This window comes from Rhipicephalus sanguineus, chromosome 11 (genome assembly GCF_013339695.2).
Source record: "Rhipicephalus sanguineus isolate Rsan-2018 chromosome 11, BIME_Rsan_1.4, whole genome shotgun sequence".
NCBI classification, from domain to species: Eukaryota; Metazoa; Arthropoda; class Arachnida; order Ixodida; family Ixodidae; genus Rhipicephalus; species Rhipicephalus sanguineus.
In genome coordinates this window covers 40655665-40682198 of record NC_051186.1, presented here as the reverse complement: position 1 = coordinate 40682198, position 26534 = coordinate 40655665, and the positions used below count along the sequence as shown (strand labels likewise).

At 46.4% G+C, this 26534-nt stretch overlaps 2 protein-coding genes across 2 annotated transcripts in view; one reads left to right on the top strand and one right to left on the bottom strand.

The window, feature by feature from the left end:
* Positions 1 to 20321, top strand: part of LOC119374700 (protein PALS1) — a 37262-nt gene extending 16941 nt beyond the window's left edge. Inside the window, 16 exon segments of the mRNA XM_049420390.1 lie at positions 671 to 952; positions 2741 to 2916; positions 3240 to 3242; positions 3387 to 3416; positions 5357 to 5515; positions 6004 to 6235; positions 7824 to 8020; positions 9870 to 10115; positions 10605 to 10680; positions 11048 to 11229; positions 12927 to 13114; positions 14841 to 14905; positions 14975 to 15052; positions 15785 to 15952; positions 17557 to 17759; positions 18834 to 20321. Coding sequence (XP_049276347.1) covers positions 671 to 952; positions 2741 to 2916; positions 3240 to 3242; positions 3387 to 3416; positions 5357 to 5515; positions 6004 to 6235; positions 7824 to 8020; positions 9870 to 10115; positions 10605 to 10680; positions 11048 to 11229; positions 12927 to 13114; positions 14841 to 14905; positions 14975 to 15052; positions 15785 to 15952; positions 17557 to 17759; positions 18834 to 19145 — 2597 coding nt within the window. The 3' untranslated portion in view covers positions 19146 to 20321.
* Positions 20262 to 26528, bottom strand: LOC119374701 (probable methylmalonate-semialdehyde dehydrogenase [acylating], mitochondrial). Its single transcript, XM_037644879.2, has 13 exons — positions 26363 to 26528; positions 26155 to 26199; positions 25970 to 26044; positions 25277 to 25438; positions 25131 to 25209; positions 24914 to 25068; positions 23925 to 24072; positions 23743 to 23807; positions 23565 to 23621; positions 22715 to 23086; positions 21707 to 21886; positions 20526 to 20624; positions 20262 to 20446 (listed from the first exon to the last, which is right to left on the bottom strand). Exons 1-13 carry the CDS (start codon positions 26399 to 26401, stop codon positions 20345 to 20347), a joined length of 1578 nt encoding a protein of 525 aa, XP_037500807.1. The 5' UTR covers positions 26402 to 26528; the 3' UTR covers positions 20262 to 20344.
* Between the last annotated feature and the right edge of the window lie 6 nt (positions 26529 to 26534).

Genomic DNA, 26534 nt, shown 5'->3' with positions numbered 1-26534 from the left:
TGATGCGTTCACAATGCTATGAGACCATTATTACATGTTTGCACTTGATATGATTGTTAAATAACCAACAAAATACTACATGTCAAACTAATCTTATGATGCACACAAAACTGGCGCTTTCAGTTTCGGTTTCGTAAATGATGGGTGGTCTAAAATTTTTGCTTGTATCTTGTGAAAGAAACTGCGTAGACATGTACTTTATGCAGCAAAATGATAGGTGATAAATTGTACATTTAACATGACCAAAAACCAAAAAATGACATTTTGAAAAAATATTCGCATTTTCCACTTGACCCCATACCTTTAAAGACAGGGCATGCATACACGTACACAAGAGAGGTCAGGACAACACCTGGCTTCTCTCTTGTGTCCATGTTTGCATGCCTCGTTCTTTAACAGGGTTATGCTTATGCAGCCTGCGACGTGGTTTGCTGGCTGTCAAACCCAGATCCTGGCAGACGTAATTGTTGTGCAAATAGATTTTTCATGAAAGGGAGAACCAGACAAAATGACAGATGGACAGGTGCTACAAAAATGTTGGTGCTACTAACATCTCCTGCAGTAGACACAAAACATGACCACCAAGAAGTTATCTTGCTAAACCCTGCTTTATTATCCCTCTCTCCCTTCCCTCCCTCATTCCACGTTCCATCCTGATTGCTGAACTCAGTGCTGGACTTGTCGGAGAGCAGCAGTCATGTCCAAGAGGCCTTTGTCATTGCGGTGGAGCAGCAGGCCCGCGAGCGGCTGGAGCGTCTATCGGCGCTGCAGCGCATCCGGCCGGTCGACATGACCAAGCTGTCGCAGGAGCTCAACGCGGAGGAGCGCTCTGCCACGCCTTCATCCCAGGCAGCGGGATCCAACGGACTGCTGCTGCTCGCCTCCGAGGCCAGCCCCGTCTACGTGGCCTCCGTGCCTCAGCTCCAGAGGCTCCAGCGACACGGCTCAAGGGGTGAGCGTTCTCTCGATTAATTAGTTCAGTGTTTGAAGTGACATCACAATGGGCAGAGTATCGGTACACTGGCTTTGACACCTCAAGATGCTGATTGAAATGCGAAAACCTAATGCAACCACCATAGTAGCATTTCTCTCTCTCTCTCTCTTTATTTTTTTTTTTTGCACGATGAAGTGCAGTTTCATTCATCATCATTCATCTTTATTTTCCTTTGTCAAAAAAGGAGGGGACGAAACTAAAAGCCGCACCAGTGACTTGACAAAGGCCCCGACTCCCTGTTACATGGCAGTACAGTGAACAGTCATAAGCCATACTTGCATTAGAGCACTTAAATAGTACTTAATGAAAGGTGACAATTATACAATAGTTAGGAAGAAGCAGTATCTGCACTTCAGCTAATGAACATAGAAATTGATTAATACATACTTGATGTGCATATGAAACTGAGTAGACATATAAATAAGTCTCCACATTGTAAAGATAGAAACATATGTGTTTGGTTGTGCATAGCCCAGAAAAGCGATTACTGACGTATAATTTCTACACTAAATGATTTATTACTGTAATAACACCTAACTTTTTTGTTATTCAGTTTTATTCTGTAAGGCCAGAGATGAAGGGGAACTTGTTTCACCTTGCCTTGGGGCTGTGGAATGGTTTTTGTGTTTTTTGGGGTTTCTTAGCTTGGTCTAGGCTATAGAAAATGCAATTTGTTGTCACTTGTTTTTGATTCCAGTAGACTCTAAACAAATCCACCGTAAAATCCCGAGCAAGCGCCCCTACCCAAGCAAGCGCCCCCCTCCCTTCTTTGAGAGATTTCAAATGTGCGCCCCCTTATCCCCTCCCACCATTTTCACTCTTTCATTCACTGTTTTTATTTGCGCTACGAGGGCGAATGAAAACAGTGAATGGATGCGCATTCAATAAAGCATTTTATTAGAAGCACTGGTGTGCATTCTTTATTCTCATTGGCTCTTCCGCCGCCATCTTGATCCATGACCGAGCAAGGGCCTCCACTCCAAATCTTGGCGGATTATCCTTCACCGTAGGGGGGGCGCTTGCTCTGGCATTTTACGGTAGATGTTTTGGCTAGCTTACTGTAATCTGGTGTACAATTCAGGGCCACCTAATTCACTCTGATATTTTGGTTCATTAAAGCATGCTTCTGTGGGCAAAGCATTCGCAGAAGTGCAGTGGCCAAAAGCAAATTGATAAAATTCCTTCTAGAAAGCATGGGATGATCAGAATGTAGCCGACTTTAAAGAACATTCTACAAAGCCATTGTGCGTTGAAATATCTATGAACGGTGAGTGACAGTGTTTTAACTGATGATTTGTGCTGAATGACAAATCTGCATCGCATAGATTTTTTCAAACATTGTTTAGCATACATACATGATGTCAACTATGTGTTCTGCAATGTTAAACTTTAAAAAATTCTACTTTTTGTTAGTTCATTGATGCGTGAGCACATTGCTTCCTCTGGGAAGATATCTTGACCAATTTTAAGTGTTTAACATGTGCTGGTGGGCTAGTTCGTTAGTCACAATAGCACGTGGCAGCACACGTCAAAACATGGACAGCACTGCAAGATAGACACAACGCTGGTGTTTGTCTATTCCTCAGTGGTCGTCCATGTTGTTCAGTGTCGTCGAGTGGTGCCATATCTCCCATTGATATATTTAAGTGGTTTCAGACAACCGACAGTCCGAGCAAAAGTCAGCAGTGCCAACGACTTTCGAGTTATTGATGTTACTTGACCAGTGGTGCTCCCCCAATGACGCAGGAGAGTCGGGTTTTCCCGAGAGCAGTGCGCTGACCTCAGCCAACGGGCACGTGGTGCCCATCGTCGCAGACCAGGAGCTCGAACTGACCCAGCAGCTGCCAGAACCCATGCTCACCTCACCCAACCCGCCTGTGCCCACACCCCGAAAGTCGCTCTCCCCACCTCCCGGCATGAAGGTGCGCTGACTGGTTCCCTGAAATACCTAGCGCATGGCTCTGCGACTGTAACATTCTGTCGAGCACTTACCTCCAGGTCCTTGAGCCAGAAGGCTCTGTTGATGTAGTCGTATTAATAGGACAACATGGTCTTGTATTTGGAAGAACTGCCATTTGGGCTTGTTGGTATACAACGTCTGTCCATAATGTAATGAGACTTGGTCTTGTAAAAAGAATTTATTGATCCGATCGACGCACATTATTTAAACGCTTCAAAATAGTTTTCTTGGGCATCGATATGCCGTGTACAGTGCGATTCCCACGCTGCAAAGGCTCCCTGCAAGTCAGTTGCCGTGATTTTTCTCAGAGATACTGTGACAGCCTGTTGGATGTACACTATCGAAACAGTGACCTTTCAGGCTTCCCTTGAGCTTTGGGAATAGGAAGAAGTGTACCGAACTTACGTCAGAGCTGATAAAATTCTGATACAGCCCTGATGTGAGCCCGGCAGACTTCTTCCCGTTCCGTAATCTCAAGAGGAGCCTGAAAGGTCACCGTTTCGACGTTGTTCCCGCCATCCAACGACTGTGACAAACTCTGAGAGAGGTCACGGCAGCTGACTTTCAGGGACCCTTTGCAGAGTGGCAAGTCACGTTGCACTCGGTGCATTTATGCCCTAGGAAACTATTATGAAGAATTTAAATGATATGTACCGATTGGATCAATAAATTCTTTTTTCCAGGCCCAGTCTCATTACTTTACAGACAGACGCTGTAAGTTCGTGACAGGAAGCATTTTGGTATATTTCTGCATCTTAACATAGCATTATACTCATGGCATGCTTTTCTTGTCATTGTCATTATTTCAATTGTGATATATTGTACGCTTAAAAGTAACTGCTGTTAAGGCCTCTACGCAGCCACGTCGTGCTTGCACCTTGTCAGTGATAATGCTGTTAACTACTTCATAATGTTCCTTAACTCCTTGGCCATCCTTGGCTCTAGCACCATAAAACCCCACATATAGTCATCTTCATCAAGGCGTGGAGTCACATTTTCTAGCTTTGCATTGGGAGGGGACGGGATTCCACTCACATTCCCAGCTTATAACACTCCGGCGTGTGGGGGGAGCGTTATCTTAGTGGCTGCATTCTTATCGGACCAGACACCCAAGTAGTCTTTTTCCTGCTGTTGTGTCTGACGGTGATGCAACTGCATTCTACTGTGCTGATAAATGAAGTGCCTTTTATAAGACAAACATGATGTGGAATCTAGTGTGGTAGTATTGCAGCAGCAGCAGCAGCAGCAGCAGCAAAAAAAAAAAAGTGAATGATAACATAGGGAAGCTCTGATGCTGTCGAAATCAGACATTCCACAAGCATATCGGTGCTACAGTCATGCTGTGTGTGACTGCTGCCTTTTTATGAAATGCGTGCACGTAGGCCATTGAAGTACGGTCTCTTTTCAGTTTGAGAAAACGTCAACCTCGTAATACATACCTGCCAAAACAAACAGCAGTGAAGCATAGTTGCTTCAAATTGGCAGCCAGCGCAGCAGAAAGAGGCAATAAAATTGTTTGCAGTCAGCGGCATGCCATGGCACTTGCGTCAGCATAAAGCAAAAGGCCATTGTGCTGTATCTGTCATGTGTGACTGATTGTAATGCTTACTTTTTGTTTGCCTTTATCAGTATTGTCACTGCAGAAGGCAGGGCATATCTGCAGTGATGATAAGCACATTAGTGGCACACATCTAGAAGAAAGAGAGAAAATACAGTTTTCTCCTGGCTAGCAATTAGACATGATGATACTAGAACTTGCAGCAATGTGTAGTTGTCAGAAGTGGAAACAAAAATGCATGTTTGCCTTTTTGTTATGTTCCGGAAGCGTGTGAACAGGAAAATTTAGAGGAATGCCTGTACCAGCAATGATTCTAACTATCGAAAGAGTAACTGTCAAAAACAAAAAGTTGATTTGGGAATTCCACTTATTCCTAATGCAAGTGAAAACGTTTCTCTTGTGTGTGTTGTGTGCGAATGTGTGTGTGTTGTTAAAGTTTTCACACAGTGTTCCTTTAAACTAGATATACAGTGCTGCAGTGCAGTTCAGTACATGACAATTTAACACTAAGTAATGTGCACACTTTTGTTTACAGTGTCTTCAGTTCGTCTCGTATTGCTGTAATTTCAACTCGAACATTTACATCAGAGTCAACACCAGCTTTAACGGCAGATTCGTCGCAACATGACGCAGCTGTCTCGAGAAATTATGCGTACCATTTGTTATAATAAAAGGTTTTATGTTGTGTTTCAATCCGTGAGCACTGTACGTTCCCAGCTTTGTTGGGGCTTTCCAGAAAAGATTGGGAACTCCAGGCATGCTCTAGCATGGGGCCTGTGTAAGATAGTTTTGCCTCTGCACTTTCCTGCCCACCAGGGTCCAGCCGAGGTGGAGACAGGGGCAGTCGCATCGCGAGATGGCCGTGGACGTGCCCGAGTCTTTTGTGGCGGTGGCCAAGACCGCGCCGCGTTACCCGCCGCCTCCAAGGCCTCAGGGCTCTCCCCGGCTCAACGGATCGGCAGCTCCAACAGGAGACCAGTTGGAGCGAATCCGGAAGTATCAAGTGAGTTTCCTCTAACAGCGCATTTGTTTTGCTCGTAAAGCAGGTGTTTCTCAATCCTGCTGTACCTAACCTATATAAATGGCTTATCTTTGCATGCATCCTGCAATATATGTGCAGCAGACTCTCATTAAACAGAACCTGAAGGGTCCAGAAAAATAAGTTCCGTTTAGCAGGAGTTTCATTTGCTGAGTGATGAACAGGGCGGCAGAATTCAAATATGAAACCAGTCGTATTAGAAACGGCGGCTCCATGTAAGCGGCAATTCCGTTGAAGACATTTTCATTTTCTGACAGTCTAGTATGTTCGCCGATGAATTTGTTTATTATGCAAAAGCAACAGGCCTGTCACTTTCCTGCTGTTATGGCAGTTGTGTTAATTTGCTAGTTAATTATGTGTACCCAGCTAACTCTCCACCAAGTAATTGCTCCTTCTTCAATGTCGCACGTGGGTAGGTGACAGTGCGTGATGCTGTGCCTTCAATTTCGCAGGAAGAGCTGCGGCTGCGCAAGGAAGAAGAGGAGCGGCTAGCGCAGGAGCAGGAGTTCCTGCGGTCATCACTACGAGGCTCCAAGAAGCTCCGTGCCTTGGAGCAGAACGCCCCGGAAGGGATCCTCAACGCTGCCTTTGAGACGGAGGACACCTGCTCCTTCGGTGCCACTCTGCCTTCGGACGCCCGCCTCCTGCCTGTCAGCCCACACAAGCCTCCCAGCCGCATTTATGGTGAGCTTGTGTTGTTTCACACCACTGCTTCAACGGTTGCATAGACTGTAGACAAGTTGTAGTCAAACTTCATTATAACGAAGTAGCATTGGGACCATAATTCAGTTCATTATATCTCATATTCGTTGTAGCAGCATAGATAAAGATCTACTCTACCAAATCAGCAATCTGGCTCGTGCAAAAAGAGTAGATACAGAAATGCATGCACTGCACAGAATGATGTTTTTCACAGTGTCTATGCACAAGAGGGCCTTTTCTACTTCAGCGGTTTCAGTGGGGAGTTTCTCCAAGTAGCTTCTCGGTCTCCTGGTCACGTCTAGGGCATCGGTGCTGCCAAAATTTCCGCAGCTTTTTAAATCACATTTTAAACCAAATTTTTTATATCACAACCACATTTTAAACAAAAATGTGGTTGTGAATTCAATTTGTTTTAAATATTTATTCCGCTTTTTATGCCACCTTTCGGGTTAACTGATAATTCACTATATCAGTGTTCGTTATAGCGAGGTTCAAAGGTATTCAGAACCTGACTGAGTCGTAAGACTGTGGAGCAGCTTGAGTGTCCTCATAACTCAGACAAATTACAGCTTCACGGTGCAATGACAAATTACAGTTTCATGGCCTCATAACGAAGATTGTCTTGCAATAATCATGCCGTAACGTAAAAGAATGGATTATATGTTCCAACGTGATTACTGCAAGACAATGCACGTCTGGCTGGCCACTACTGCGGCTCTTCTCGTAATAAAGATCAGTACACATTCAGTGGAATTCACTATCATTAAGTCTTGCTCAGTGACAATGAACTAGAGATATTGGGTGATACGCTTGGACTGTTTCTCAACAGAAGAGGGAGAAGGTCACATGACTAAGTAAAGTGATGGACGTACAGTATGTGGAAAAAGCACGTGTCGGGATGCAGGTTCAATGCAATGGCTGGACTCTAATGCAGTCAGTGATGCCTGTGACCAGAAAAGCACAGCGTTGCATTTGTCAGTGTGCTACCCATGGAGGCTATAAATCTAAACTGCAGGCTGTATGTTCAGACTGCAGACATGATGAGCTTTTTTACAGACTCCTCCATTTTTTGAAGTCTACATTTGAGGGTCTTTTTGAACATTTTTTGTAGTCTACATTTCAGGGCCTGTAGAGAACCAGTGTATGTATCTTGATGCTTTTATAATTTCCTGATTTGTAGGTCAGCTTTGTTCAATGACGAAAGAAACTGAAGTACCCAATGTGCAACTAGGAGATTGCTGCTATAAACTTGTCACAGTTGTGAATGCTTGCCACTGATGATGTTATTCCCCTTCATTTTAATCCACTGTTGAAGAATCTACCACCAATGTGCAACATTTTTATCTTGTGTACCTCGTTCTTTTTTGTGTTTGTGTGTGTGTGTGTTTTTGTGATGCATGTCCTACGCATTGTTTTTTGCTGTAATTCTAAGGGGGCAGTCACCTTAGTCAAGCTACTCACCGTAGTAGCTTTTTGTGACTGCTCCTTTCTTTCATGTTGAATGAAAGACAAATAAAGCATCGAATCGAATTTAATTCTTCTGTGTTCTTGGGTGGTGTTGCGTGTGCAGAAGCTCACGAGTTGGAGCAGTGCCTCAAGAGGCTGGAGCCCCTGGCAGATGCGGGCTCACTGGCATGCGTGGCCAACTTGCTGAAAGAACCGGGCTTCCAGGGGGCGCTGGCCGTCAGCAACAACGTCCAGCAGGCCTGGTGCTACCAACGGCCGCCTACCCCCGTCTGCTCCAATGCTCAGGACTTGGCTCAGGAGGTTGGTGCTCTGCTCCTATCTCATAATGCATGAGGGGGGGGGGGGGGGGGGGGGGGGCAGGCTAGACTTTTCAATTGCGTATTTGGTAGTGGCACATTCAAGTGACCATTTCAGTCTGCAAGAAGGCAGTGCACATGGAAAACAAGGACAGTATACAGTGCAGACCACTTTTAACGTAACAGCGTATAGTGCAGGACCGGTTATAATGCGGTCTTTTTCGACTCCCGTTTACCCTCCCATAGAACCGCATGTATACGCATACCGCTTATTGTGCAGTCCCCCAAGATGAAATACCGTTTATAATGCGGTTGCGGGAAAATATTTCTGACAAACGCGGTAGCGAGTGCGGTTCTCAAAGGAGGTACGCCGCTGGGGAGGGAGCGATGAGGTCGCTACGAAGGGCGAGGGCACGCACAGTGAACGAACGAGGGGCGGAGGGAGGAAAAGACCTGCGGCAGCGCTGTGCTAGCTCGCCGAGTGGGGAAGGATGGTGGTTGCCTAGGCGACGGAGTAGCCTTTGCACCGGCGGCGGCAAGGCTCCGCGGCCGCTTGCCGGCAGCGCGTTCCGCGTGGAACGTACGATCGCGTCCTCATCAAGTGCGCTTTAAAGTAAGTTTCCTATCGGGAAAAGCGTCGTCGTTATCAGACTTGCTACAGATATCGCGTTTGCTACCTCGTCCGCAAACTGAAAAGTTTTGCGGCTTCATGACGCGAGCTTTCGCCCTTTCTGCCAGTGCGCGGACTTAAACGAGCTTGGCGGGCTTTGTCGCCGTTGATCTTCCGGCCGCGAACACAAACTTCGTATCACGCGCACTGTTCTTGGGTTAGTGCTTGAGTGCGATCTTTTCGACGTCCGATCTTCATGTTGTCTTGGACAAACTTCCCGCGACAACATGCTGAACCGCAGGCTAGGCCTAATCAGCGTTGGTTGCTTTTCGGTAGCGGTCGTGGGCGATAAAAGTTGCGGTTTGGTGCGGAATCAACGAAACTTCTTGCGATGGCTGCACTTGAAGGGAAGGGAATCATATCGTGAATGAAAACGAGGGCATGGTCGGCACATGCAAACTCTCGAACGGTGGTTCCGGATTCGATTGCAATGTCTTGGACATCGCGTGCGCGCCCGTGAAATCGAACCATCGGTACCGCTCAGCACGCGAAATTTCGGTCGCGATTCGACATGGTTTCTGTGTAATGCGCATACCTCGAGGTGGCCTGAAACGTAGTCGGCGAATTTCCGCGATGGCACTTTGTTTTGTTTGCTTTTTTCCCCCGTGTTCATTTCGTTGGCAATGCGGGTCATTGGCGGTTAATTTTTGAACATTCGGAGATTTAAGTGGTTGTAAGCGCCCCAAATCGCATATGTCGATTATCGGACACGCGAGGCTACATGCTCAACACGTTTTGCGCAAGTGCAGCCTTTGAAGAAGGTTGTTTTGGTTATAGTGCGGTACCGCTTATAGTGCGGATATTCGCGACTCCGGCGACTTACGTTATAAACGGTCTATACTGTATGTAAGAAATAAGCACAAGTATTGCTGTGCTCATTGCCATTATGCTCTCTGCTCACTGCTGAAGGTGCACACTGCACACATAGTGTACCAGCTATGATAACTAAGTGGCTATGGTACTTACTGTTGAGCACAAGGTTGTGGGTTCGATTCCAGATACCAGCGGCTGCATTTCAGTGGTGGTGAAATGCAAGATCGTTTGTGTGTACTTCTATTTAGGTGCATGTTACAGAAGCATGGGTCGTCAAAAATTAATCTCAGCCCTCAACTATGGTGTCCTTCCTAACTACAGCAGTTTATTTAGCCCAATAAATCACACACATGTTGTGGTGCCTCTGCAGGTGCTGTCCCTACTAGAAGGCTGTCCCTTGGCCGAGGCAATGCAGCTGCAAGACTTTCTGAGCCGACTAGACGTAGATGGATTGCTGCTGAGCCATGACCGCATTGCGGCACGCTGTGGAGCGTCGCCGCGCCTTGCCCACTCTCCACCCGGTCCCGGAGGCGCCCATGAGGCCCTGGACAGGGCATCTCACTACTCAGAGGACAGCATCAAGATTGTCCATATTGACAAGACTAACGAACCACTGGTGAGATGGCGAAAAATGACTAGTCTTAGTACAGCTGTTTTATTAGTTGACGTGCACAGTAAAATGGTCACATGAGCAAAAAACACGCACACCGATCAGACAAAAGCTCGAAAGGCAAGATGCTTCAGCTTCCTTACAGAAGCCTTGTTCACTGGTAAGCTGTGCTCAGTTGAACAAGCCTCATGTTGTCAGTTCTTTTTGTGTCTTTGTGTGTGTGCGCTGTTTAGCCCAAATTGCTATGCTGCGAAGTTGAAACGTCTTGGCTCTTAAAGTTTGTATTTGGTCAGTGTTTGTCTCTCTTTGTTAAATTTTAGCCTGTCCGGACGAGCTTCCGTCAAACTCTCGGTTAAACAGTCACATTGCACACCTTCAGTCCTTGAAATCGATCACTTTGATGCGTTGTAATGTGTTTACAATAATTATTGTAATTGCATAATTACTGTTTGGCCATTTAGCCTTTGACAATGTAACTCTGGCTTTTTCTTGCAGGGTGCAACTGTCCGCAATGAAGGGGAGAGTGTCATAATTGGACGAATTGTCAAAGGTGGCGCAGCTGAGAAGAGTGGTAAGAAAATGACCTCTGTACTATGGGACGCTCGTGCCTGAAGAGTTTGAATATTCAAGAGGGGTGAATGTTGTTTTGTGTGGTCACGTGGCCAGCTGTCCTTACAAAGAAACCACCCTGGTCCTGTGTCTCTTGACACTTTCTGAAACCGAAACTGCATCTGGGCGCTGCAAAACATCTCCAAATAATTAATTGTCGCACGCTCTGGCAAATTAGGTTTTCGGCTTTCGGCTGTGATAAGTGGGCCATTAGCTACTGATTGCAACTGAAAAAAAAAAAAACAAATTTTTGTGTCAGTTTAACAAACATACCACAAGGATTCATGCTTGAGTTGAGTAAATTTTCTTTTCTCTGCTTCCTCTTGTAGGCTTATTACACGAGGGTGATGAGATTCTGGAAGTGAACGGTATCGGCATGCGTGGCAAGTCGGTGAATGAAGTCTGTGACCTGCTGGCAACAATGACCGGCACCCTCACATTCCTGATAGTGCCATGTAACCAGGAGACCATCACGCCTCGCTCCACAGACACCGGCATGATCCATGTCAAGGTGATTTTTCAGCAGTTTACATATGAGCTGATGCACGTGTGGGAACTCCGATTTGCAAAATGTTTTCAGTAAAATGCTGTCTAGAACACGTCTTGCATTTCAAAGCCAAAGTTTGTAATGTGGCTTGGTCATGGGCCTTATAAGTTGTAGAAAGCCCTTCCCTTATCACCGATACTGTTGCTGTAACAGACCATCGGTTCTTGGGTCTATGCATTACACGACTTGGTTCACTTTCACTTCTTTCTCTGGTGTCTTCTTTGTATTACAGTAAAAGCTCGTTAATTCGACCCCTGTTAATTAGAAAAATCGGATAATTCGGATGCGTTCATTGGTCCTGGCAAGCATATGTATTCTTTAATGGCAACAAACTCTAGTTAATTCGTAAATTCGGACGATCCTCAGAGCGCCCCACGCATGAAGCGCCGCAAATGTGCGACGCAAAAGTGTGAGAACGGTATTCAAAAACAACCGAAATGGCTGCGGGCCTTCAGAAAGGCTTGGCTGCCATCCACAATCTAACCACAATTGCACTGTTGTGTGACCAAATGCTTCAGTGGCTGCAGCAAACTTGTTTCTTAGAATAACAGAGAGCTGAGCTAGTTGGTAAGTATTCATTCTAAAAAGACAGGGCGTGTCCGTGTTTGCACGCCCTGTCTTTTTAGAATAAAACTTGTTTAGTTTTTTACTTTACTCGGCACACAGGAACTGCTTGGGCGAACAGTGCCTACCATTTTTGCGACACAAAGATCATCCTCGTGTGCGCATGGTGGTGTTGGTGGTGGTGATATGTAATAAGGAATGGGTTCAGAGCATGTTTCAGCTTCACGCACGGGGGTCTTGAGCTGCGGTCACATTGCGAACGACATCGCGAATGACGAAAGTTGCGGCTTTTGCATTGCTCTTAAGGAAAACATGTACTGGATTTATGTATTCGTCAAGAAAATTAAAAGGCCTTGACGTAATAGACATTTTTGTATTGTTTTCTTAATACTTTTGATAATTCGGCATTCAGCTAATTCAGACATTTTTTCTGGTCCTGTGAAATCTGAATTAACGAGCCTTTACTGTATACGCTGCCTACTTTCCATCTCTTAAGCTGTTAAAGTGTAATTGTTGCTTAGAAGAATACTGTACTCGGTTGCAACCTAAGAAAAAATGTCATCTCCGCTCACAGCCATTGCTGTCCCTCCCACAGAAAACATTTATAAATGCTCCATCCAATAGCGCTCACTCATTTTCGTGAGGTCAAGCACCTCTCAAGTGTTTCAGATAGTTGACCTTACCTCACAGGCACGTTTGTGCCACTGGTTTTAGGTCGGAAACTTGAACATCCACATAAATTTCGTCAGAGATTCTGACATCACTGCTTAGCCAAACTTAATGTTTTAAGTTGTAACGATGAACCTTTAGCTCTCGGTATGCGTAACATTTAGATTAGCTGATAAAAAGTACTTATTGTTTGAGCGGAAACCAGCTAGCATGACTGTCTTTCACAAGTGATGGGCAGGTGGGCCGTGGTCCTGTGGGCGGAGCTTACATTTTTTCTTAGGTTGTAACCGAGTGTACTTGTACTACAGTAGTAACCTGAATTTCGAGGCGTGCCATACCGGCGACATTTGAACATTGAATAAACGAATATGTCGTACCGTGCGTTCCTGTGTCGCTGGAAATAAACTCTGTACATCCCCGCGTCACAGGCCCACTTTGACTACGAGCCGGAGGAGGACCTGTACATTCCGTGCCGAGAGTTGGGCATCCCGTTCCAGAAGGGTGACGTGCTGCACGTCATCAACCGGGACGATCCCAACTGGTGGCAGGCTTACCGCCAGGGCGAGGAGGACCAGACCCTGGCCGGCCTCATTCCTTCCAAGTCCTTCCAGCAGCAGTGAGAGCTTGCCTTCCGTTTTACACGTGTGGTAGAATCGTGGTAGACGGATTTGCCGCTCAAAACGGAACAGCTGCCTTGAATTTCGATGGTTTTGTATTTGGGTGCTGCACGGCTGTGCATCTTTCTAGGTAAATGGAACTCCTGCCAAGTAACAGTGTCGATGGTTGAACCATTTGGTACATGACTGAAGATGAAATACCAGCAAGGCAACGACAGACATGGAAAAAGAAAGCGATAGGGCAAAGTTGGACTAACTGAATTTTATTGCATGAAAGAAACCATTTAAAACTTCCAGCAATCACCCGGTGCATACACAGGAGCTATCATAAAGGCACAACCAAGCACAACCAAGTAGCACCTTGCAGCTTTTCTAACATTCCGGTGTACGCGCACTTGAAGCAAGCCAATGAGCCGACTGGCATGGTAAAAAAGGACGTGTATGCGCAGTGCACACTCTCGAGCCGTCAGAAGGAGCCACGGTGTTGTTTGCCACGTGCTCTCCAAAATTTTGATTGCGACTGTACATACTATACATAAACAATTAATTAATTCCATCTTGCTTATCAGTCGGTGACTGCATGTACTATACATTAAAAACGCCATTAATTCCTTCTTGCTTATGACCTCACAATGGTGACATTCTGCATAGAAAACTGGTGTTAAAAAGATTTCCAAATCCTGCTTCTTCCTGGAAAAAAAGATATCCTCTTTGGGTTGCACCACCAATTGTGCTACTGGAAGTGTCTCAATATTACCAGCAGTTTCTGTTACAGAGAGACATGAAGATTCTGATTCTGGTAATAAAGACTTTCTTGCATTACCCAAATACAAAACCAACCAAATGAAGGCTGTTATTCAAATTAAGCGAGTTCTATTTACAAGCATTTCTTAGCCTGTTCTGTATTTCACTGTGCATAAAGGTGTAGTGTTTACCGGATCACTGTTGGAAGGCTTGCAAACGAGTTTTAGCAGATGCACAGCCAAAATATGCCCAAATACGCCCACAATGCCTGCCCATCTTTTAGCCACTGTGTATGCGCAAAGTAGAAAATAAGAACCTCGCATTTACTTCCACAAACTGGAACATTGCAGACAGTGCCAAGACATGGTTGTCGTGCCTAACTCAACTTTCTTGCTTGTTGTATTCACCTGGCGTTATCACTTGAAATGATGAACAAAACGCCGGCATCAATCGGCACCCGCTACAGAGAACAAACAGAATGAGCAAACTCGTACTGTATATCCTTCAAGATTCTGGCAGCACCCATTGCCTGCCACGTGCGCTACCACATGGTCTTGGAGACTATGTTCAACCAATACAGCCACTTGCTAAGACTACAGCACCAATAATATGCATATGGCTCTCCAAAACAATGCTGAATTGTCGCGAATACCTTTCTGTCGAAGCTTCAGGACACAAAATTAAGGCAAATTCAAGTGTCAGTACACAATTCACAAGCTACAGTGTGCACGATGACCACTTGATAGATTTGAGGCAGAGGGAAAAAGCATGGAGTGATGCAGTTCACACCCCGTATTCTGGTGAACGCGAAATTCATTGTGTGTGTAGCAAAATGCCGGACATGCTGAAAACTTCTGCTGAGGTTCCGCTGTACAAAAGTTAGCCTCAATGCGTTTTTAACGTGAGTATATAAGCAATTCAACTGAATGCTCAATTGCAGCATTAAAATAAACTGCACCTTCCCCCCCCCTTTTTTTCTAGGCGTGAAGCTATGAAACAAGCTTTGGCTGGCGGCGACGCAGGGTCGAAGGAGAAGACCAAGCGAGGTACAGCTTGCCTACTTTCCCTCAACGGAAGTGCGGGTGGTGACAGTGTTCTCACTTTTTGCTCAACAGGGAAATTTCTTTGTGCCAAGAAACACCACAAAAAGAAGAAGAAAAAGAGCAGCAGTACGACTGGTACTTTGGGTGACGGTAAGTTGCATCTCTCTCTGTTCACACATTGGTCTCCAAAACGTATCATAACCTTATAATGACCCATTTAGAACTACAAAAGTAAGGGGAACGGAGGGACTTTATTGTTTAATAGCCTGTTTGTTTATTTTCTTAAAAATGTGGAGCTGACAGATTGGGACCATGTCTTTTTTTTTTCTGATTTTGCTGGCTTATTGCATAGCAAGGGTCTCAACTTTGTCAGCCTCTATGCCTTAGGTGTTACGTACATGTGAGGGCTCGCTACAGTTTGCCTGCCCCTATGCTCCCTTGGCTCCTGTGGTCGAAAGAATAGAAAAAGATATAAACATTAATGACCATGCTGTAGGTGTTAGTCTGACTGATAATCTGGCTTGCCGCTCCGGGTGTTGGACGATAATTGCCTACTGCCATGCTTCACTGTCTGTTGACTTCGTGCAGTTGGAAATGAACTGTTTGTGCTTTTAGTCACAAAAGTGTGGCATTGTGAGTATTTCTGTTTTCTTTCGCGGCCCACTGGTCACATTCATCTCGGTCAACGGAACTCCTGTTAAACAGTCCTTTCAGGTTGCGTTTAACAAGAGTCGACTGTATGTCCTTTAAAATAAATTCTTCCTGTTTGCACCTGCAGTCCGTGAGCGCATTCCGCCAAGTTTTTTTTACGATATTTGGCATAAGGGGAGTTGGGAGTGTTGGGGATGTATGCTGACTCGTTGATGTGGTGAATACACGCAGACTCTGAAGCGAACGAACCAGTGCCAACGTACGAAGAGGTGTCGCTCTACTACCCCCGTCCCAACTGCAAGCGACCCGTCGTGCTTGTTGGACCGTCCAACATAGGCAGGCACGAGCTCCGCCAGAAGCTGATGGAGGACACGGAGCGCTTTGCAGCCGCAGTTCCTCGTGAGTGTCTCACGAGATCGTGGAAACCTGGACGAATAAACTAAAGAACTCGCATTTCACTGGTCGGCGGGAAAGGAGGGAGAGTCCAGGCTGACATGCAGAAACTTGAACGTTTATAAGCATCATTCAGGTCGCAGGCAACTTAAAGCTTGCTCGGTTTTTGCTTTTCCCAAACGCATTACGGAAATCAAAGTTCAGCAAGCAACCTCTTCTTTCTTTTGCATCAGCATGAACCGTTGGGCTAGTTAGTTGGTGTGACATTTCTTGGATGAAGGGGGAAAAATTTTAGATTGATAACTACAATGACAAAAGGGGCACAGGACCGACAGGAAAGACGCTGGAAGCGTGTCTTCCCTGTCAGTCTTATGCCCCTGTTGATCAAAACTTTTCCGCTCGTCATCCTAAAAAAATCTCTTCTTTCTTCTTGTGTCTTGCATGAGATACCTGATTAATATGATGCCTCAGGATATAATAATGCATTGGGAATGACAAGCAGTCTTCAGCACATAATCTTTGGCTAGTTGGCAGAGTCTGCTAAGCATTGCTTTTCTGGCTGCAAACTAAAACATACGAAAGAAGGTTGACACACACAGGTTAGAAACAGTGCTCATTTATACACCCTCTTCTATTTATTGCTTCAATTTTATGTATTGTTGCATTTATGGTGCTATGAATGTGTGAAATACAGTTTATGTACGGTCCTCACGGATTGAGATGCAACAATTTAGGGTTATGCAATCCACTTTTGTTTCCACCGTTTGTGTCATATCAGTGTTATTTGGACTCAAGAGAGAGCCAACATTTAATTTTAAAAAAAAAGGGGGACACCCACTGCGGTGGTTTAGTGGTTATGGTGCTCGATTGCTGACCCAAAGGTCGTGGGATTGAATCCCGGCCTCATTTCCATGGAGGTAAAATGCTAGAGGCCCGTGTACTTAGATCTAAGTGCACGGTGAAGAACCCCAGAAAGTCTAAATTTCTGGAGCCCTCCACTTCGGCGTCCCTCATGATTATATCGTGGTTTTGGGACACATACTAAAACCCCAACAATTATTAGTACGCCCCACCACGTTGGTCTAGCGGTTATGGCACTTGACTGCCGAGCTGAAGGTCGCAGGATCGAATCCCGGCCACAGCGGCTGCATTTTCGATGGAGGCAAAAACTGGAGGCCCGTGTACTGAGATTTAGGTGCACGTTAAAGAACACCAGGTGGTCGAAATTTCCGGAGCCCTCCCCTACGGCATCTGCCATCATCATATCATGGTTTTGGGACGTTAAACCCCAGATATTATTATTAACAATTATTATTACTATTATTAACACTTGCATCAGAGCCATCATTACCTCTAGCAGCCAAATTCGTAGTGATATGAGGTGATTATCTTGAGCAATCACGCATATCATTCATTATACTGAAAGTTTTGATGTCGCTCTTCAATCTGTGAGTACTGTACCCATGTTAGCAAAACGGTAACCTGATAGCACGGCCTTTCTAGTTTGATGTCCAGAATTTTACTGCAACTTTACCATCAGCTTGCGCTTTTTCAGTAGCTAGCTCTCATCGAGGATCTGACTCCCACGACTTGCAATTTGTCTTTGCCAGACACCAGCCGGCCGCGAAAGGATTCGGAGATAGACGGGGTAGACTACCATTTCATTAGTCGGCCCCAATTCGAAGCCGACATCCTGGCTGGCAAATTTGTGGAGCATGGAGAGTACGAGCGTAACTACTATGGTACCAGCCTTGACGCCATTCGGAGTGTCGTGAACTCTGGCAAGGTCTGCGTACTCAATCTCCACCCACAGGTGAGGCATATGCGTCCGTTTTGCGGACGTTTATGTGAAATCGTGATGGCTCGGAGCCTCTGCTGCTACCAACGTGCACAGGCCAACACGCCCCTAATGACCCTTGGAGTTGGTTTAATGGTACGATTCCTTGTGGTACTGCTGTCATGAGGTGGGCACCCTCTAAACCACCTCAAAGTTCAAAAGGCTTCTTGCATGCATGCTTCTTCTTCTCCGGGCTTTTTGGATCCTTTTCTCTGTGCGTGTATGTTGTAGTGCCATGCATGCGGTGCCACTGTCGTAAATGCTGTCAATTGGTTCATCTGTGAGAGGTGTCGTTTCCGATTAACCTGGAGACATATACTTTTAATGGGGTTCTGACACGAAAATATTCAGTTGTTTTCTTGCATCAAATTAAAGGCCAAGCCCTCAAGAGCCTAGTAAATGTACCGGTAAGCGTGAGTCTACCTTAAAAATGTAATCGCTTCTTTTTTTTAAAGCTAGTTTCGGTTCCCTACTGTACCCTGACGTCACAACATGGCATCAGTTTCTCGTCACATGCTCGCTTAAAATATCGCGACATTCCCACGGCTGCTCCTTTCCTGGCTCCGGTAGTGACACACAAGTGGCCATTTTGAATTTTATGGTGCTTGACGTCACCACAACTACCATTCCGGTGCGTGAAGTCACCGGAATTGACACTGTAGCCTGACATCACACTAGTGTTGATGTCAGTAGGTGTGCCATGCGAAAATGGGCTTTAATGTCAAAATAATATATCTTATCAGCATTTACTGAGCTTCCCGCTTGCGCAGAGCCGTCTCTGCATACAGGATATTTGTATGGCAGAGTAAACTCACCTTTGAAAATTCGTGTCAGTACCTTTAACGGACTTGTAAACTCGCTCTTCGTAGTCTCGCTTGCTCATTGTGCGCAATCAACAAATTTCACTTCTCCATGTGTGTTCCTGATTGCATATCCAGCAGCAACAGTGTGGGGTGTATTGGGCTTCTTCGACGGTGCACGATGGCACGATGACGCAGTGTTGGCTGCGAAGCGCTCACGTTGTTGTCCCTCTTTCTTCTTCTCTGGCAGTCTCTGAAGATGTTGAAGCACTCTGACCTCAAGCCGTATGTGGTCTTTGTGGCCCCACCGTCTTTGGAGAAGCTCCGGCAGCACCGCGCCCGCCAGGGCGTGCCAGTGCGGGAGGAGGAGCTGCGAGAGACCATCGAGCGGGCGCGGCAGATGGAGGAGACTTACGGCCACTACTTCGACATGGTCATCGTCAACTCAGACTTGGACCGCGCCTACAGCGAGTTGCTCAAGGAGGTGGCCATCTTGGAACGCGAGCCACAGTGGGTGCCCAGTGCTTGGCTCACAAACCAGGACAATGCTGCGGGCTCCTAGCCGCAGGCCACGCCGTCGGAGGTGCTTAGTGTCACCTTGCACGCCCGAGATCTGAGGAGCGCTCGCGGTTGCCAAGACGAGGCCTTCAACTGCCACGACTGGTCGGAGACGATGCGGAGCATCCGTGGTGTTGAAGCAATACGTTAATAACGACGCGCTTGGTGACCCCTGCACCCTCGTCGCCACGCAGTGACGGTTCTCTAGTGAACCAGCTTCTCAAAAAATGCCACCACCGATGTTTTCTTGCGTCGCGGACCAATCGCGGTGCTTTGAAGCACCGTCCGGCGACTGTTTCTTCCGAGGCCATATGGACAGTGCCACCCACCCCCCCTTCCATGCGCGCACGACGGCCTGACAGGTCGGACAAAGCCTGGTGGCGTTAACTAAGCGGAACTTTTTGGAATCGGATGGTGCAGCTTGTATATTGTGAGAATTTAGACGCAAACACCACACACACGAGGCCATTTTTTATGTACAATATAATAGGAGCAACTAGAAACGTTTTACTACTGCCAGAAAAAGCGCGGCTCCAGTCTCTGTATCGGCGGGACGCGACGGCCGCCCGTTTGCAAGCAGTCTCCGCAACCTCACGCTATCAGCGCAGAAGAACAGGAGCTGGGCTGGGCAGTCAGTACAAATCAGAGTTTGTGAAGCATTTCGTTTTTTAGGAGAAAAAAAAAAAGTAACCATTACATTGTGCGTACTGTCTTCAGAGCGTCGTTTTAAAAGTTGCAATTTTAACCAGTGTGAGGGGAAAAAAAGGCAAGGCATGGATGACACCTCTGAATAGCCAACTTGTGCTAGTATAATTTTGAAAGTTATTGTGCAGGTGTGTCTTGTGCATAGTTTGAACCCTAACTCTTTCGTGTACTTCCCTACACTCGAACGTTGTTGCAACGTAGTCGTATCAGTCACAAAAATACCTTTGTTATATCCCGTATCTCTTATAAGCATGCACACTGATATCGACAGAAAAGAAAGGCCAATTTTTAGATTTACTTCGTTGTAACAACGTTCGACCGTAGTCAATTATTTTTTACATCTGCCGACGTTGTAAAACTATGCTGTGATGCGAAGGCAGATTGTCCTTGGATGTCAAAACACTTTTAGGCAGCCTTTATCACACATCATGGAAGCACTTTTATTGAAAAAGATCTTTGTACGAAGTTGATGGAATGACTGATGGTTTTCGTGTTTCTTCAGCGCATGACCGGCATAGCGGTGGCTGGTTTCGCGTGCGTCGAGTCCTGCGCACGCCAGAGCTGGGTCACAGTCTTCAGCTGCGTGTAGAAGTTGACTCCCTGCGAGCAAATCAAAAGTTGGGAACCAAGCGTTCGCAAAAGAGGCGAGACGACGGCAAAACCAGTGCTCAATACTCACAGCCTTGCCGTAGAAATTGTTGTCGCCCAAAAATGAGCCCCGGGAACCAGTGAAAGAAAACATGGGCAGTGGTACGGGAATGGGTACGTTCACACCAACCTGAAAGATACAAAACATCACAACTTATGTAGTTCAGCTGTGGCAGCGTAATCAACTATGGTTGGGTACAACCTTAGAATGCGGGGGGGGGGGGGGCATTTCCTCCTCAGCTCATTCACACCTGCGTCTAGCACACTACAATACATGGTTTTTGTTCAATCCCAGATCTCATTTGCAGACTTTGAGCTTACTGGTTTTTTTTGTTCAGGAATTTAAGGCGACTGCTTTGGATCAGTTTCTTGCAGCTTGATTTTTCAATCGCAAACTTTTGAACCAATCATATGCGGCAGAATAGGATGTCAGCTTAGTTTACAGGGCAATGACGATGCAAGCAGCCGTGAACGCTGTGCGGCGACGAGTAGGTTGCACTCACTAGTGTGAACAAAGGTTGCCTTAGTCACTTTTTGGTGCCTACTTGCAAATGGTCGCGCGACCGGCGCTAGTTACAGGTGTGAATGAGCCTTTAGGCAACTGAATATGAGCCTGCACCAATGGGCACGTCATGAGCCGGACAGCTGGTGACCCTGCCGTCAAAGAACATGAGCAGGAATTTTTTTTTTTAGTCACGGAGGCAATCTGCTGCTGTACTTTCTGTATGGGGCCTCTCCCATCTTTTAATGTTGTATCCGACTATGGCTGCGCACAACTAGCTAGAGAGGATTTTGTGGCAGTTCTCTCTCAGCAGCAGTCCGTCTGCTCTGCCACCACGTGTGTACTTCTAAATGCTCCTCGACATCACACCATGCGCTAATGCACGATTTGCACGAAAGAGGTGAAATTTTTTTCGTGCTTTGGTACAAATTTGTACTTGAGGACTGATGCGTACTACCTGAAACACGTTGGCGGGCTAGTCGGTTGGCATCCATGACAGAGGGAGTAAGCACAACTTGACGAGGACAGAGAAAGGAGTCAGACCGGATAACGCTGTGTCTTTGTCTGATTTCTTATGACGTCATCTTGAAGTCGCGTTTACACACTCTGTCATGCGTGCTACCGTTTGGTGCGCAATTATGCCATGTTCCCGGCAGGTATGCATAGACGCTGTTTTACTGTACTTTGGGTGTTTAATAAGCGACACTTACCTGTCCCACGTCAATCTCCTGGGTATACCTCCTCGCAGTGGCACCATTTGTGGTGAATATGGCAGTTCCATTACCGTAGGGGTTCGAGTTGATCAGGGAAATCGCTTCGTCCATTGTGTCTACGTTGAGAGTCAGCAGCACGGGTCCAAAAATCTCCTCCCGATAGCAACGCATGCTGGGCTGCAAGGACAGAACGATGTTTTGATAAACCCCTATAAGTGCACAGATATTAGTGAAGTGTCATCTCTGATCTCCCTATTCTCCTAAGTACGCGTGAAACACAAACACACTTATTGGGCAACGGACTTCAAAGAAAGTTCTTGCATCTAAGAAAAGCCTTAATTTTACCAGCAGCAGCAACCAGAATTTTGATTCAGTGCCTTTTTTCACGAAAATTGCTGGAAGCAGGCTACTTTGAAAAAAACTAGTGAGCAAGAAGTTTGCGAATGAAAACAAGATATCGTAATTCTGTAAACTTCACCTGTCCAAGCATCCAAGTTGTAATCTTAATGTTTCAGCTTGTTTGCATTTTACAATAATCAACTCTTGCTTGTAAAAATTGAACGCGAGGATCTGCGAGAACTGTCGGCAGCTATTAAGTGCATCAAATCTGGCATCGAATTCAATTCCGGTCAATGCCAAACAAGAGAATTTATTTCAATGTTCTGTATTTAGTATTTCCGAAGCATGGGTGTCAGCAGGATTTTGTCTGGGGGGGGGGGGGGGGGTTGCAAACCTATGTTGCATCGCCGTGGGGGGGGGGGGGGGCACTGGCACGGCGTGGGGCAAGTGCCCCTTTTGCATGTCCCTGCCGATGCCCATGCTCCCAAGGTAAACTGCCTTCTTGGAATGCATCGCCCTGTACATGTTACAGTGCCGCAACATGCACGACTATTCCAGTGCCTGTGGCAATGTTGCAATTAATTCACTGCAGACTTCACACACATTCAGTCTAGTCACACTTGTGGAGGAAGCTGCACGCCGAATATCATTTGCACCGTCACTTACCTTCACATCTGTGAGGATGGTGGGCCCCACGAAGTTGCCCTTCTCAAAGCCGGGTACCTTGATGTTGCGGCCATCCAGGATGACCTTGGCTCCCTCCTTCGCTCCGCTCTCAACGAGGTCGCAGATGCGTTTCTTGGCTTCCGGAGATATGACGGGCCCGAGGTCGGCGCCTGGTACGTGACCGGCATTCACGTTGAGCTTCTTCGCGCGCTCGACCAGCTCGGGGATCCAGTTCTTGGCCTCTCCGACGAAAACGGCGGTGCTCAGCGCCATGCACCTCTGGCCGGCAGCGCCAAATGCGGCACCCGTCAACTGGTTGAGCGTGTACTCCTTGTTTGCGTCTGGCATGATCACGCCGTGGTTTTTGGCTCCCTGTAAGCAGTGTGGCATAATGTTAAATGGGCACTTGTTACTGCCACTAAACTAGTATGTGACGTAGTGAACAGAACTTTAGTTCCGTCATATGGTCATTTCTAAGTGTAGAGTGTATGCCTTCCTGTATGTGCAGTAATCGTGGACTGAAAAGTGACAACTTAGGACTAAGCAATGCACACACGTTTCATTTCCGTCTTCAGTTCGTTTCAACTCGAACACTTGCATCAGAGGCAATATTAACATTAGCGGCCAGATTTGTCGCATGACGTGGTTATCTCGAGCAAATGCGCACACTACTTACGCTAAAAATTTGATGTCGTGTTCCAATCCGTGAGCATTGTATATGCTTTACAGCCTACACGTCAGTGAAGTAGCTTAACGGTGGTAAGGGCGGTGTCGTCACGAACAAACCTAAGCTGTCTTCTTTGCTAATTCTGTGCACTAGACAAAGCAAGATGCCAAACCAAATGCTCACCATGTTGCACTGCACCCTTTTGCCATTCTTCGAGCCTCGCTCGTAAATGAACTTGCCCTGCAAAACAAACAGCGTAAGCAACAGCGATTCTAGGACACCAATGATGTTGCAAAACATGACACACCAGTCACACTGAGCTGCACGTTTTTAGGATAAGAAAAAAAGCAAAGATTCTTACAGCTGTGTCAGACCCCACAAATGAGATTGCTCTGATGTCAGGGTGGTCACAGATGAATCTGACAGCTGGAAAAATAGAGTGTCAAATTAGCGACAGGGAGAACGGAGACAGACATGAAATACAAACATTCGTGTGTGTCAAATTAGCGACAGGGAGAACGGAGACAGACATGAAATACAAACATTCGTGTGTTCCGTGGAAGACGTTGACCACTCCGTTCGGAACGCCACACTCTTGTAGCAGCTCCATCAGAATCATGGTGGCTCCTGGATCACGTTCCGAAGGCTTGATCACCATGGTGTTTCCACAGACCAAGGCCAGAGGAAACATCTGCATAGAAAGAGTTTGTCACTCTCCCGAGATTACTTATTTCTTATTTGCTTAAGTGACTTACAGCAGACCTCACAATGAACTAAGCAAAGTACACAGAGAGGGAAGGCATTGATATTACAGCACGGTTGTACTGTATGAACACATCGAGAACTTGTTATTAAAGTGTTCTACTGTTATCATACTTAGAAAGAAAACATACTTGAACATATTTGATCTTGCAAACTACACTGACAAGGAATGGAACTGAACTAACATGAGTGTGTCCTTGCTAAGGGCAACGATACCGACGATAACCTGATTAGTCGGGAGCGAATGCAGGATATGTACAGTCTGAATCATGCTTGTTTAGAGAAGTTGAGTGCATGACTGCAGACGGTGTCGCTGTCTGCAGCTGCTACCTCACACAAGCTGCAAGCTTCCATTCATGCTTGAATTAGAGCACGAGGACCTAGCACGTGGTATGACTATGTATGATATCATTACGCCGTCGGTCTCTGCATATTTTGCAAAAGACTGCCACTCTAGATAAGTGTGATTCAGAGTGCATGTGCACAACTAATGAAACTGACAGACTAAGCCAAGGAAAGTTTGTTGGTTTCATTAGTTGTGTATAATACAGAAAAACGAGCCCCTCGGACAATTCCCCTTCTTTCAGAATGTATATTCAAAGATTTTAAGCTTAGTGTTAGTGTTATCGTGAATTATTCAGGAAGGGGTTCTTTCCGCGAATACGAGTCGACACTGACAGCTTTCCTGCTAAGTTTATTGATGCCGTTGTCGGAGGTGTATACGTATGTGCCTTGTCTTTCACGTTGTGGACAGCTGGCATGGGACTCACCCACAGGGGAATCATGGCGGGAAAGTTGAATGGCGTGATGCCGGCGCAGACGCCAAGCGGAATGCGGTAGGAAAGAGTGTCCATGTCTTTGCTGACGGACGGCAGGGTCTCGCCCAGTTGTAGAGAGGTAACTCCGCACGCATGCTCGACAACCTCTGTAACGTGAAAGACAACACTGTAGAGACCCGTTTCACTTTCTTCAATGCCGTATACTCACGCAAGCCTCGAAGCACGTCGCCCTCGGCGTCGGCTAGAGTCTTCCCCTGTTCCTCCGTGATGTTCGCAGCAATTCGTTTCTGCACGTGATGGGTTATGTATACCGGTTAAATCTGGTTCCATTTCAAGGCTAAGGTTCTTTGTTACCATGTTCTCCTTGATGAGATTCTGCAGCTTGAACATGGACTGCTGCCTCGTCAGAATGGACGTCTGGGACCACGTCTTGAAGGCTTCCTTCGCAGCACTGACGGCAGCTTCCATTTCGTCGTTTGTGCAAACTGGCACCCGGGTTACGGGTTCATTGGTTGCCTAGCGAAATAAATGAAATAACTGTGAAGTATCGTAGTGCAAAAAATTTAGTTGGGAGCTTCCAAGTACCAAGACGATATGATTATGAGGCTAGCTTTAGTGGTGGAATTCCGATTAATTTTGATCACCCAGGCTTCCTTAACGTGCACCTAAACCTACATACACGAGTGTTTTCTGCATTTCATTTCCATCGAAATGCGGCCGCCGACGTAATCTAGATTCGAACCCGCGTCCCCGATTTTAGCAGCACAACACCTTCGCCGCAAACCGCCGTCGGTGTTGCGCCGCGCAACAACGCCTCCACGTTATCTTTTCGCGACCTCGACCGTGAGCCAAAAGTAAAAGCCGAGTCAATGTCTGTTCGAAACTCGCCTGTCGGTCATAATCGCGAAAGATAAGCTAAACACGTTCACGGTAGTCTTCAACTAAGTCTCGGTGCTGTAAGACTGTGCATAGATTTCCTGGTGTTTAACGCATCCTCGATAAAAGTCTAGCGCAACAACTAAACGTCGCCGTACACGAGGTACTTACCGGGTTCATGAGATCTATCCACTCAGTCGTCTTGGACTCGACGAATTGTCCGTTGATGAACATCTTGGTGGTGGGCTACAGAAAGTGAAAAGCAATGTGGGGGGAGGCAGATGGGAGGTTTCATTGGCTGCGAGTCGATCGACTCCGTAGTACACCGGTACCGCACCAAAAGAAAGGATTCTTACCACGCTAGACGATGCATAGCCGCGAATCTGTAATCTGCGCAGAAGCTGGAAACGAAAAACGTGCTCAAATCAGTGAAGTGAAGCCCGTATCGCGCCATAGCTGGGAAAGCTGCCACATGTGCAACGCTTCCGTGTGGTACGATACGAGTGATACTGCGTGTATGCTAAAACAGGTGATCGTGATATGCGGAAGGATTTTTAACCATACCGTCGTCCTGTAGGCAAAGCAAAGTCGTGCCGCTGCCATCTCGCCTGGTTCCCTTTCCGAGGTTGTTACGTGGACGTCGCTTGGGCGCGGTGTTATGTACTGCAACGTACGTTTGAGTTCTAATACTTCTTTTTAACAGTTTGCTACGGAGGAGGCTGTCTGCTTGGCTGGC